Source organism: Bos indicus, chromosome X (assembly GCF_029378745.1).
Source record: "Bos indicus isolate NIAB-ARS_2022 breed Sahiwal x Tharparkar chromosome X, NIAB-ARS_B.indTharparkar_mat_pri_1.0, whole genome shotgun sequence".
Classification (NCBI taxonomy): domain Eukaryota; kingdom Metazoa; phylum Chordata; class Mammalia; order Artiodactyla; family Bovidae; genus Bos; species Bos indicus.
Genome location: NC_091789.1, coordinates 93,406,876 through 93,419,763, shown reverse-complemented (window position 1 = coordinate 93,419,763; position 12,888 = coordinate 93,406,876). Strand labels below are relative to the sequence as shown.

The 12,888-nt window shown below is 46.4% G+C and overlaps 1 protein-coding gene across 2 annotated transcripts; it reads left to right on the top strand.

The window, feature by feature from the left end:
- The first annotated feature begins 7,505 nt into the window (after positions 1–7,505).
- On the top strand, positions 7,506–12,794 carry WDR45 (WD repeat domain 45). 2 transcript variants are annotated; one of them, XM_019956076.2, is made up of 11 exons: positions 7,506–7,650; positions 9,048–9,119; positions 9,249–9,323; positions 9,413–9,517; positions 10,369–10,474; positions 10,596–10,690; positions 11,158–11,237; positions 11,350–11,558; positions 11,640–11,741; positions 11,828–11,973; positions 12,359–12,794. In XM_019956076.2, the coding sequence occupies exons 2-11, from the start codon at positions 9,065–9,067 to the stop codon at positions 12,466–12,468; spliced, it is 1,083 nt and encodes a 360-aa protein (XP_019811635.1). In that variant the 5' UTR covers positions 7,506–7,650; positions 9,048–9,064; the 3' UTR covers positions 12,469–12,794. The 2 variants fall into 2 exon arrangements, with proteins under 2 accessions (XP_019811635.1, XP_019811636.1); XM_019956077.2 differs by lacking the exon at positions 11,828–11,973.
- Positions 12,795–12,888: the final 94 nt, after the last annotated feature.

The window sequence follows — 12,888 nt, the reverse complement described above, 5'->3', positions numbered from 1 at the left end:
CACACTGGCTGCTCCTACTCAGTCTTTTGCCAGTTCCTCCTCATTATACTGACTTTTATACCTTGGAAATGCCCCAGGGCTTAGGCTTCTAACCTCACCTACTTTCACTTCCTAGGTAATTTCCTCTGGCTGTAAATGAGTTTGATATTCTGATGCCTCCTAAATGTGTTGTCTCCAGCCTGTACCTCACTCCTGACCTTTAGTCATATCCAATCACCTACTTAACATCTCTAAATGATATTTCAGAAGCATTTCAGAGTTCACAAGAACAATACAAAACTCCTAATCTGCTTCTCCACCTCTCAGCTTAACTAAAACCTTCTGAGTCATTCTTAACTCTTATCATCCACACACCCTGTATCTAATCCATCAACATAGTCCTTCAGCTCTACCTTCAAAATAATTCCAGAAAACATCTCCAATGCCCAGTGTCCAAAAGGCACCAAAAACCACTGCGTGATTTACTGAAGTAGCCTCCTAACTGTCTTTCTTGCTGCCCCTTCCCTTACTCCCTGCCTTCTGTGTGGTCCACACACACAAGCCAGTCTGGTTATGTCTCTCTGCCCCAAACCCTCCAAATGGCTCCCTATCCCACTCAGAATAGGAGCCAAAGCACTTAAAATGGTGATGAGGCCCTGCATATTCTGCCCCCACAACATACTTCTGTGACTCACTTGCTCAGGCTGCACTGGTATCTTTGCTGTTTCTTCTCCCAGAATGCTCTTTCCCCAAACTTCCACAGACTTCAATCCCTCAGGTTTCTGCTCCAATGTCACCTTATCACAGAAGTTTCTGTGATCATCCCAAATAAGGTAGCAACCCTTCCTATCTCCTAATCCATTTTATCTCTAATTTATATATAAATATATGTTTACTCATCCATTTATTCACCACCTTTCTCTTCCAAGGACATTGTTCTGTTTATTATTCCATTCTCCAACACTTAGTACAGGTACCTGGTGTGTTGTAGGCACTCAGTATACATTGGATAAATGAACGGATAAATGTTCAATAATTAGCTGTTAATGAAGGGAATTAGTATGTTACTTTCCAGAACATCAGAGCAAAACCGAATTTCTCAATTGCCAAACAATCCATTTTCCAGGATGTGTTAAGAGAAAATTAATTCATTGAGTCATATCCACAAAAGAAGGTGAAATGTTCCAAGGAGAAATTCTAATATTAAAGTTGACCCAACTGAGTTTGAGCAGAGCCATGTTTAATTTCAAGATTTCTGTTTTAAGAAAGATTTTGACTGAGATATAGATACTTGAAACTCATTCCCACAAATCTGGAATGCCTAAGCATTCATCCTAGTTTGGATTTTTTCCAGACATTACTCAATCATGACAGGTGGGTCCTTTTTGATCCTGACGCCCTTCCTTGTGACAACTTGGCATGACAGGCATGTGCATCATTCTTCATTCTCTGGTGACTGTCCTGTTAATATACAGCAGTAAGTAAATAATCAGACTGCTGGTTTGAAAAGCAAACTAAAAAGGATTAAAGACTTAGGAATACATCTTAATTCAAATAAGATGCTAAGTCCTATTTGCTCCAAAAAGGTGAGGAGGTGAAGGGGCACAGTGGTACTCCTACTATCAGAAGTTTTAACAGCATCAGGCAGGTTGTTGAAAGTCAACCTTGTGTTGAAGGACAGTTCAGTCACTCAGTTATGTCCAACTCTTTGTGACCCCATGGACTGCAGCACACCAGGCTTCCCTGTCCATCACCAAATCCCAGAGCTTACTCAAACTCATGTCCATCAAGTTGGTGATGTCATCCAACCATCTCATCCTCTGTCATCCCCTTCTCCTCCCACCTTCAATCTTTCCCAGCATCAGGGTCTTTTCCAATGAGTCAGTTCTTCCCATCAGGTGGCCAAAGTATTGGAGTTTCAGCTTCAGCATCAGTCCTTCCAATGAATATTCAGGACTAATTTCCTTTAGGATGGACTGGTTTGATGTCTTTGTAAAAGCATCAATTATTTGGCGCTCAGCTTTCTTTATAGTCCAACTCTCACATCCATATATGACCACTGGAAAAACCATAGCCTTGACTAAACAGACCTTTGTTGGCAAAGTAATGTCTCTGCTTTTTAATATGCTGTCTAGGTGGTCATAGGTTTTCTTCCAAGGAGCAGGCATCTTTTAATTTCATGGCTGCAGTCACCATATGCAGTGATTTTGGAGCCCAACAACATCAAGTCTTTCACTGTTTCCATTGTTTCCCCATCTATTTGCCTTGAAGTGATGGGACCAGATGCCATGATCTTAGTTTTCTGAATGTTGAATTTTAAGCCAACTTTTCTACTCTCCTCTTTCACTTTCATCAAGAGGCTCTTTAGTTCTTCTTTGCTTTCTGCCATAAGGCACCAAAAACCACTGATTTACTGAAATAGCCTCCTAACTGTCTTTCTTGCTGCCCCTTCCCCAATCCCCACCTTCAAAAACAAACAAACAAACTCATAGAAAGAGATCCAATTTGTGTTTTTCAGAGATGGGGGTGGGAAAGGGGGAATAAGATGAAGATGGTTTAAAAGGTACAAACTTCTAGGTATATGATAAATAAGTACTAGGGATGTAATGTACAACATGATAAATATAATGAACACTGCTGTATGTTATATATAAAAGTAAATTATAAGTGGATCACAGGGAAAATTTTTTTCTATTTCCTTAATTTTATATTTATATGGAATGATGGATGTTCACTAAACTTGTGATAATCATTTCATGGTGTATGTAAATCAAGTCATTATCTGTACACTTCAAACTTATATAGTGCTGTCAGTTCAGTAGCTCAGTCGTGTCCGACTCTTTGTGACCCCATGAACCACAGCATGCCAGGCCTCCCTACCCATCACCAACTCCTGGAGTCCACCCAAACCCATGTCCATTGAGTCGGTGATGCCATCCAACCATCTCATCCTCTGTTGTTCCCTTCTCCTCCTGCCCTCAATCTTTCCCAGCATCAGGTGGCCAAAGTATTGGAGTTTCATCTTCAACATCAGTCCTTCCAGTGAACACCCAGGACTGATCTCCTTCAGGATGGACTGGTTGGATCTCCTTGCAGTCCAAGGGACTCTCAAGAGTCTTCTCCAACACCACAGTTCAAAAGCATCAATTCTTCAGCGCTCAGCTTTCTTCACAGTCCAACTCTCACATCCATATATGACCACTGGAAAAACCATAGCCTTGACTAAACGGACCTTTGTTGGCAAAGTAATGTCTCTGCTTTTCAATATGCTATCTAGGTTGGTCGTAACTTTCCTTCCAAGGAGTAAGCGTCTTTTAATTTCATGGCTGCAGTCACCATCTGCAGTGATTTTGGAACTCAGAAAAATAAAGTCTGCCACTGTTTCTACTGTTGCCCCATCTATTTGCCATGAAGTGATGGGACCAGATGCCATGATCTTAGTTTTCTGAATGTTGAGTTTTAAGCCAACTTTTTCACACTCCTCTTTCACTTTCATCAAGAGGCTCTTTAGTTCTTCACTTTCTGCCATAAGGATGGTGTCATTTGCATATCTGAGGTTATTGATATTTCTCCTGGAAATCTTGATTCTAGCTTGTGCTTCTTCCAGCCCAGTGTTTCTCATGATGTACTCTGCATATAAGTTAAATAAGTGGGGTGACGATATACAGCCTTGACATACTCCTTTTCCTATTTGGAACCAGTCTGTTCCATGTCCAGTTCTAACTGTTGCTTCCTGACCTGCATACAGGTTTCTCAAGAGTCAGGTCAGGTGGTCTGGTATTCCCATCTCTTTCAGAATTTTCCACATATAGTGCTGTAAGTCAGTTATATCTCAATTAAACCTGAAGAAAAAATAAAGATTTTCTCTTCATTGGTTTGGGGCAATTTTATTACAGTGTGCCTCTGTGTAGTATTTTTCATGCATCTTTTGCTGGTGTTCATTGAATTTCTTGGATCTATGAGGTTATATTTTTAATTAATTTTGGAAAATTTTAGGACTTTATTCTTTACATACTTTTTCTGTCCCCTCTGCTCTTCTTTGGGGTTTCGATTTCCTGCATATTAGGTCACACAAAATTGTTCTACATCTCATATATGCTCTTTTTATTTTTGGAGATTCCTTTTCCCTTTTTCATTTTCTTAGTTTCTATTGCTAGGACTTTAAGTCATTAATGTTTTTCTTCTGCAGTGTCTAGTCATTAATCCCATCAGGTGTATTTTTTACTTTGGGTGAACGTTCCATGTCTCTGATCAACTTTTTTTAACATATGGAGTGCAGCTTTTAATAACTTTTTTTTAGCATTATTCTCTCCTAATTCTAACATGTATGTCCTTTCTGGGTCAATTTCCATTGACTGATTATTATGGGTCCTGTTTTTCTGCTTAAAAAAAATAACATTCTTATTGAGATATAATTGACACACTGCAGAATACACGATTTAAAGTGTACAGTTAAATGTTCTTTTTAAATGATACTTACAGGCTTGTGCAACCATCACTACAATCAGTTTTAGAACATTTTCAGCACCCCAAACACTCCTTAGCAGTCATTGCCTTTTTTTTTCCCAGTCATATCCCCCACCCCACCAGCCCTAGGCAACCACTAATCTACTTTGTATTTCACTTGCCTATTATGGACATTATCTACAAATGAGATCATACAACACATGGTCCTTTGTGACTGGCTCTTTTCACTTAGCATATGTTTTTCAAGGTTCTTCCATGTTGTAGTATGTACCTCTGCTTTCTTTTTATGCCTAGTCATTTTTTGGGGGGGTGGGTAACAGACATTGTGAATTTTACCTTATTAGGTTTATTTATTTTTAGGGTTTTATTATTATTATTCCTATGAATCTTCTTTATCTTTGTACTGAAATACAGTTACTAGGAAACAATTTGATTTTTCATTGTCTTCCTTTAATGATTAATTGGGTATGGAGTGGTACTAAGTCCAGGGCTACTTATTCCCCACAACCTTCCTGTGTATTCCATGCCCTGTGAATTATGAGTTTTTCCAATCGACCTATGTGCCAGGCCTTTTTGTTTTTTTGACGTGTACACACTGCTATATTTATTTATTATTTACTTATTTTTGGCTGTGCTGGGTCTTCGTTGCTGTGTGGGCTTTCTCGTTCCAGGTGCACGGGCTTCAGTAGTTGCAGCACTTGGGAGTTGTGGTGCACAGGCTTAGCTGCTCAGCAGCATGTGGAATCTTCCCAGACCAGAAATAGAAACCATGTCCCCTGCATTGGCAGGTGGATTCTTATCCACTGGACAAACCAGGGAAATCCCAGGGGTTGTATCTGTGATACCATTTTGACAGTGGTATCAACACAATTTGCCAGTGACAAAGGAGAATCAAGCATGATATATCTGCTCTTTGGCTTGCATGACAAACTTGGTGTAATGGTGCCATTGGTTGAGATGTGGGTGACAGGAGGGTGTTTGAGTTAGAGAGATTCAAGAAATCTGTTTGGATGGGTTAAATCTGAGATGGCTTATGAGACATCCATGTGAAAATGTGCAACAAGCCATAGCATATATGAGTCTGGTGACATCTAGGCCAGAGGCCTAAATTACTGAATCTTACAAATATTTGCAATAATTAAGGCTAGGAGACAAGATGAAGTCACCTAGGGACAAAATACTGGCTATAAAAGTAAGGGGGCCAGGATCATGGCCAAGCATACACCAATGTTTGGAAATGATGAAAGGGGAGCAGTAGAGTTACAGGAGAAAACCAAGAGAGTGAGGGCAAGAAACTGTGGAATATGCTGAGTGGTCACAGGAAGGGGTAGAGAAGTAACTGCTGGTTTGGGAAGATTGTTAATCATCAGTAATCTGGTTAAGAGAGGTCTCAGAGACAGGGAGTCTAGGAGACAGATAGAAGCCAAAGTGAATTAAGTCAAATATGCCTTAGGAAGTCTCTGATGGCCCACAGGCTAGGACTTGAAGCTTTCACTGCTGGTGCCTAGGTTCAATCCTTGGTCAGGGAACTAAGATCCTGCAATATGCCGATGGCACAGCAGATTAAAAAAAAAAGTTAAATATGCTCTGGGTTGTGAGAAAGTAGAGACTGAAGAGAGCCAGAAGATTGGCTTTGTGGAGGAGCATAACGGTGGAGTGATGCCTAGAGTAGTAGAAAGAAAGAAAAGGAAGTCACTCAGTCATGTCCAACTCTTTGCAACCCCATGGACTGTAGCCTACCAGGGCCCTCCATCCATGGGATTTTCCAGGCAAGAGTACTGGAGTGGGATGCCATTTCCTCCTCCAGAGGATCTTCCCAACCCAGGGATCCCAGGGAAGCTATAGAGTAGTATATGGGGTCAAAATTCACAAGTAAACATGCCTGTGGATGTTGTCAACACAGTCCATCAAACAACCTAGATGGCTATCAGTAGGGGAAAAAAAATTGAAGTCGCTCAGTCGTGTCCAACTCTTCGCGACCCCATGGACTGTAGCCTACCAGGCTCCTCCTTCCATGGGATTTTCCAGGCAAGAGTACTGCAGTGGGTTGCCATTTCCTTCTCCAATCAGTAGGGTAACAGCTGAACAATTAGACATTTATTCCACGGAATACCATGAATCAATTAAAAAGGCTACATTAAACCACTGTCCATTATATATTAGTAACTTTTGAAAGTATAAAAACAATACTTGATACGGGGAGGGAGGAGGGTTCAGGATGGGGAACACGTGTATACCTGTGGCGGATTCACGTTGACATATGGCAAAACCAATACAATATTGTAAAGTTAAAAAATAAAATAAATTAAAAAGGAGAACTAAAAAAAAAAACAAAACCAATACTTGAAAAAAAGTAAATGATGGGTGGATTGTATCAATATTAAATATATCAATATTCTGAGTGTAATATTTTACTATAGTTTGATAATATGTTACCTTTAGGGGGAAGTGTTTAAGTACATAGAATTTCTCTGTATTATTTCTCAAAACTACACGTGAGTCCACATCTCACGTGTTGAATAAAAAAATATTTCCACTATGTACATAATTGGGGTTTCTTGCCCCCCCCCCCCCAGAGAACATTTATCTTGCCATCAAAAAAAATTTTTTTCACTTTGTGAATAAAACGAAGCGAGGGTGGGATGGGGAATCTCAATCTGGTTTCCCCTGGCTATTGGGATAGACAGCTTTGAAGGCTTCCAGGACCACCCCAGGCTCAAGGGTCCTGGGTCGCCCCTCCCTAGGAGTGTGCGGGAACTACAAATTGCTAACGGGGGCGGTCCCTCTCCCCACCTCGGTGGTCCACGTCTTATTAGCCCAGAAGATAACGCCTCTAGCTGTCGGAGCTGGACCGAATTGAAGAATTTTCGCCCTTTTCCGCTCAGCGAGGGAAAGACTCTCTCTCGCCCATCCGTCCGCGGTTCCCTCAGACAATCATGCCTTGGCTGAGCATCCTCTGCTTCCCGCGCCCTCCTGGGAGGATGCCACGCTCTCTCTCATTGCTCCAATGACCCAGAAGCTGGGCTAGCAGGACTGGCCGCGTTTTCTGGGCAGGGTGAATCATTTCCGGTCACAGGCTCCCTCCCCCGGAAGTGAGGCCTGATGTAAACACCGGAGCAGGGCGTCAAGGCTCGGGAGGTCAGAAAGCCGGGCCGCGGGCGGCACCGAGAACTGGAGCTGGGATCGGGGACGCACAGAGGTCAGGTCAGTGCAGGAGCAGGGATCTGGGGCATGGTCCCAAAATTGGTTGCGGTCTAGGAGACAAAGGGGTCTTTTGAGCAGGAGTTCTGGTTGATGGAAGGTATCTAGGACAAGCATCTTAAGTAGGTGCTGGCATTGGGAAGAGTATGAGGGTGGTCGTGGACGTAAGGGGTGGGAGAGCTATGTGTGAGGAATCCCTGGGCAGGGTTCTTGGGTGGGGGAATCTCCAACGAATGGGTCTTTGTTGTGGAGGAGGCAGTCCAGTGGAGGTGGTGTGGAGAGGTGAGGGGGACATTTGAAGGGTGGGAAGAGGGTGTGCCTGGGCAAAGATTTGGGGAAGATGGGTGTTTAAAGGGAATATGGGGACTCTAGGGCAAGAATATTAGGGGAATCTGGGCCAGGTATCTTGCTGGGGGGATTGAGTAGTCCCAGGTAGGAGTTTTGGAAAGTCTGTGTCCTGGGCAAGGGTCTTGAGGCAGTAGGGTCCCCTGGGGCAGGGTCTTGGGGAGAGGATAGGGAGTCTGGAAGAGGGATCTTAAGGGGTATGAAATTCCTGAGGGTAGGTCCCAGCCAACCCATGTCAAAGTCAGGGATAGCTGAACACTTGCAAGGGTGTGTCCCAGGGGTGGGGCATCTGGGTGATAAGGGAATTCTGAACTAGTGTCTTTAGGGCATACAGGGATCTGGGGGAAGGTCCAGGTTGTCCATGATGAGGCAGAAGTTAGCATGTCATGAGAGGGGTTGTCTGGAGGTAGGAATGGGATCCTGGAGGTATTTCAGGAAGCCTGTGAGGACAGAAGGTGTGAGAGCTTGGGAGTGATAGAATAGGTTGGAGTAGAAGGACATGGAAGGAGAGCTCCTCAGAATGGTGGACCAACTATAGCAGGTCTCAGGGCCAGGTCGGGGAGGTGCAGAAGGAGGTGGGTGCTTGAGCTCCCTTTCCCATTTATTGACAGGCAGACTTAGGTGCTAGGTCCAGGTGTAAGAAGAGAAGTGGGTATGGGGTGGTTCCAGGCCATGTTGGGCACTAGGGTCAGGATTGGCTGGGGGTAAAGAGGAGACATCACTGAAATACCCCCTACCTCATTATTTCCTGAGAAACAGTCAGGGCCAGGGAGTAAGGAGGTGGGGCAGGGGTGGTCGAGGTCGGGATAGGCACACAGAGTTGGGGTCAACCAAGTGTGAGAAGATGGGAATGTTCCTGGCCATGCTCCTTGGGGTCTTGGGAGCTTAGACTGGAGACCCTAGGATTCTTCCCCTGATTTTGTCTTCTCTGCAATACTGCTGGGGTTAGGTAGCAGAATGGAAGGAGGAGGAAGTAATCAGTTGAGGATGGGAGTTCTAGGACTCAGAGAACAGACCAAAGGACTCTTCCCAACCCTACCCCCATTTATGTCCAGGGAAGTAATCCTGGACCATGACTCAGCAGCCACTTCGAGGTGTGACCAGTCTGCGTTTCAACCAAGACCAGAGTGAGAGAGGCTTGTGCCTATGCCCTTTTGGGAGCGGGGGGAGGGAGAGAATGGCCACAGGTGGATGTTAAGCCCCTAGCTTCCCACTTGGGCATCCTTTGAGGCAGTCCGGATTCCTCCCATCCCCAGGCTGCTTTTGCTGTGCTATGGAGACAGGTGTGCGCATCTACAACGTGGAGCCATTGATGGAGAAGGGGCATCTGGGTGAGCTGTCGGTGGGGGAGGTGCAATGGGCAGAAGGGATGGGTTGGGAATTGGCACCCATCCGTACTGATACCCTGGTCCTTGTCCAGACCATGAGCAGGTGGGCAGCATGGGCCTGGTGGAAATGCTGCACCGCTCCAACCTGCTGGCCCTGGTGGGCGGTGGTAGCAGCCCCAAGTTCTCAGAGATCTCAGGTAAGTGTCCTCATCCCATCCCACCCTTGGCCCAGACTCCCTAGAATCCTGGCCTCCCAGAGGCACTGGCAAATGAAGAGTAACTCAGAGTCACACAGTGAGGCTTACAAGTCCTGGATCTCATTGCTTGAGAAGCTTGGTGTTTTGTCTTCATTTAACAAACACTTGTTGAATGCCTCCTGTATGACATGTCCTTACCTATAGAGCGCTTGCTGTGATCCTGGTGCTGTCCTAACCACTTTACATGTATTAACTCATTTAATACTCATAATAACTATGTGTGGTAGGAAGTATCATTATTCCCGTTTTTACAGATGAAGAAACTGAGGCCCAAAGAGGTTAAGTGATTTATCCAAGGTCACACAATCAATAGGTTTTAAAATCTTGGGGCAGTCTCCCCATTGCACTCTTGCTTTGAGTCTCAAGCACCATCTTGTTTTAAGGGTTTTTGTTTATCCCACTGGGGCATGGCAAGAGAAGCCCTAGGATTCCTCACAGAAATATTCTGGGGGTGTATAGACTGGGACCCTGGAAGCAGATATGGTTACTGATGGGAAGTTCCAGGCCTGGATATGAGTCCCTGCTTGGTTGCTGATGGGTTGTGAGGTCCTTGGCCAGGTAGCCAGCCCCTTCGAGCCTCAGCTTCCTCATCTGTAAATGAGTATAACAGTTCTAGAACCTGTCTCCTGAGGAATCACAAGTGGTCATGCTGTGTGAGGATCACATGGGGTGCTAGCAAAAGGTTAAGCAAGTGGTTGAGGTCCCATGGGGAGTAGGGGTAGGTCTTGTGTCACCAGGGCTGCCCCTCACCCTACACTTTGGCCCCGACAACACACCCACCTGCCAAGCAGTGCTGATCTGGGACGATGCCCGGGAGGGCAAGGACTCCAAGGACAAGCTGGTGCTGGAGTTCACCTTCACCAAGCCAGTGCTGGCTGTGCGCATGCGCCATGACAAGTGAGCCTGAGGTGGACTGGGGTTGGGGGAGGTAGGAAGTCCCCCCAGCAGGAGAGAGGGTTCATCCTGCATGGGTACCCTGCCCTCTCTCATGACCATCCTGGTTGTGTGATGCCCACAGAATCGTGATCGTGCTGAAGAACCGCATCTATGTGTACTCCTTCCCTGACAATCCCCGAAAGCTGTTTGAATTTGACACCCGGGACAACCCCAAGGGTGAGAGGACCCTGAGATGCAGATGTAATGGCAGGAGGTAGTGGATGGGGAAGAGGGACATGCACAAAGGCACTGGGAAAGAGGCAGGGAGGGAGTCTGCATAGAGATGCTCTGATGGGCTGAGACTCCCAGTGTATCCATTTTCCCATCCCTTAGTCAGTTCTCTCTCTCCACTCTTGGCCCTGTCCCACCCCTGGCTATCTGAGATCACAGAGCAAAAAGGCTCAGTAAGGACATTTGCAGGTATGCCAGGGACTCCTGGGCCTCCTGGAACTGCCACAAATGCATTGGGAGGTAGAGAATCTGCCTTGATGGTGGGGAGCACAGTTGAGGACAAGCCCCCTGTGGGTTCTGTGGGTAACATGTATCATAGAAGGTTGAAGTCCAGCCTTTATCCAGCTCTGTCCATCTGAGACCCTGCCTGGCCCCATCGTCTTCTTTACCAGCCCACCCCCTTCACACCTTAGGGCTCTGTGACCTCTGTCCCAGCCTGGAGAAACAGCTGCTAGTGTTCCCAGGACACAAGTGCGGGAGCCTCCAACTTGTGGTGAGCTGTCCCGTGGGCAGGGATGGGTAGGTGGACCGGCTCTCCCTGTGGACTCTTGGCCACTGACCTCCTTACTACCTGCTCTAAGCCTGAACTGCTCCTTCTACCACAGGACCTGGCAAGCACAAAGCCTGGTACTTCCTCTGCTCCGTTTACCATCAATGCACATCAGAGCGATGTGGCGTGTGTGTCTCTGAACCAGCCAGGCACAGTAGTGGCCTCGGCCTCTCAGAAGGGCACACTTATTCGCCTTTTTGACACACAGTCCAAGGAGAAACTGGTGGAACTGCGTCGAGGCACCGACCCTGCCACCCTCTACTGGTAAGCACAGGGCATGGGTGGTGGGCTCTTGACCCCACGCCCAGCATGACATGTGGGCATCACTGCTGGTCTGTCTTTCAGCATCAACTTTAGCCATGATTCCTCCTTCCTGTGTGCATCCAGTGATAAGGGCACAGTCCATATCTTTGCTCTCAAGGATACCCGCCTGAACCGCCGTTCTGCGTGAGTACCTCCTGCCCTACCCTGCCTTACCCCCATCATCCCCCTGCACATATACCACACCTGAGCTTAGCCAGTATTGCCTGCAGGCTGGCTCGCGTGGGCAAGGTGGGGCCTATGATTGGGCAGTATGTGGACTCTCAGTGGAGCCTGGCAAGCTTCACCGTGCCTGCTGAGTCAGCCTGCATCTGTGCTTTTGGTCGAAATACTTCCAAGAATGTCAACTCTGTCATTGGTGAGTAGGAATAGCCCTTGATTGGGGGTACTGCATGGGCGGAGGCCTGCAAATTGGACCTGAAAGAATTTTAGGTCATGGGAGGCCTGAGGGAGCAAAAATGGATGGGTCACTTCCATCATCAGTGAAGTGAAGTGAAGTCGCTCAGTCGTGTCCGACTCTTGGCGACGCCATGGACTGTAGCCTGCCAGGCTCCTCTGTCCATGGGATTTTCCAGGCAAGAATACTGAAGTGGGTTGCCATTTCCTTCTCCAGGGGATCTTCCCAACCCAGAAGAGATGTGGGCAAAGGCCTGGAGGTAGACCCTAGGCTATGGGACACCTGAGAGGATTAGAATGTGGCTTTGGCAGCCTCTAACCTTTTCCAATCCTCCCCTCTCTTCCAGCCATCTGTGTAGATGGGACCTTCCACAAATATGTCTTCACTCCTGATGGAAACTGCAACCGAGAGGCTTTTGATGTGTACCTTGACATCTGTGATGATGATGACTTTTAAGCACCCTGTGGGTTGTGCTAGGGACCTTCAGTGGCAGATTGCAAAGCCCGTGTAGGGGTGGGAGTGCTGTGGAAGCCGCCACCCAGGAAGCATTAATGGAGCGGGCGCCCACTTTGCCCCAAGCACTTCCTGATGACTGTGTGCCTGCAGGGCCAGGCCAGGGACTCAGGGACCCAGACAGTGGACCCCCTGGAGCTCCCAGCCTGAAGAAAACTGCTAAGGACCCAGAGTGGGTGCCCTAATCCAACCTGTGGGGATTTTTAAAAAACTTCCCAGAAAAAGACTCTGATGTGATGAATATAAATAATAAAAGGCCCTTAATAGTATTTATGACTGGACCTTGGGAGTGGGGCCTAGAGAAGATGAGGCTGAAAAGGCCCTGCAGGAGTTTCCTGAAAGGTGTGACCCTCTTGGACCTTG

Bases quoted from the DNA above. Each gene is read 5' to 3' on its own strand.
- WDR45 (XM_019956076.2), top strand. From the start codon at position 9,065: ATGACTCAGCAGCCACTTCGAGGTGTGACCAGTCTGCGTTTCAACCAA. The intron at 9,518-10,368 runs GTAAGTGTCCTC...CCTGCCAAGCAG, and splicing joins CAAGTTCTCAGAGATCTCAG to TGCTGATCTGGGACGATGCC. The intron at 11,974-12,358 runs GTGAGTAGGAAT...CCTCTCTTCCAG, and splicing joins GAATGTCAACTCTGTCATTG to CCATCTGTGTAGATGGGACC.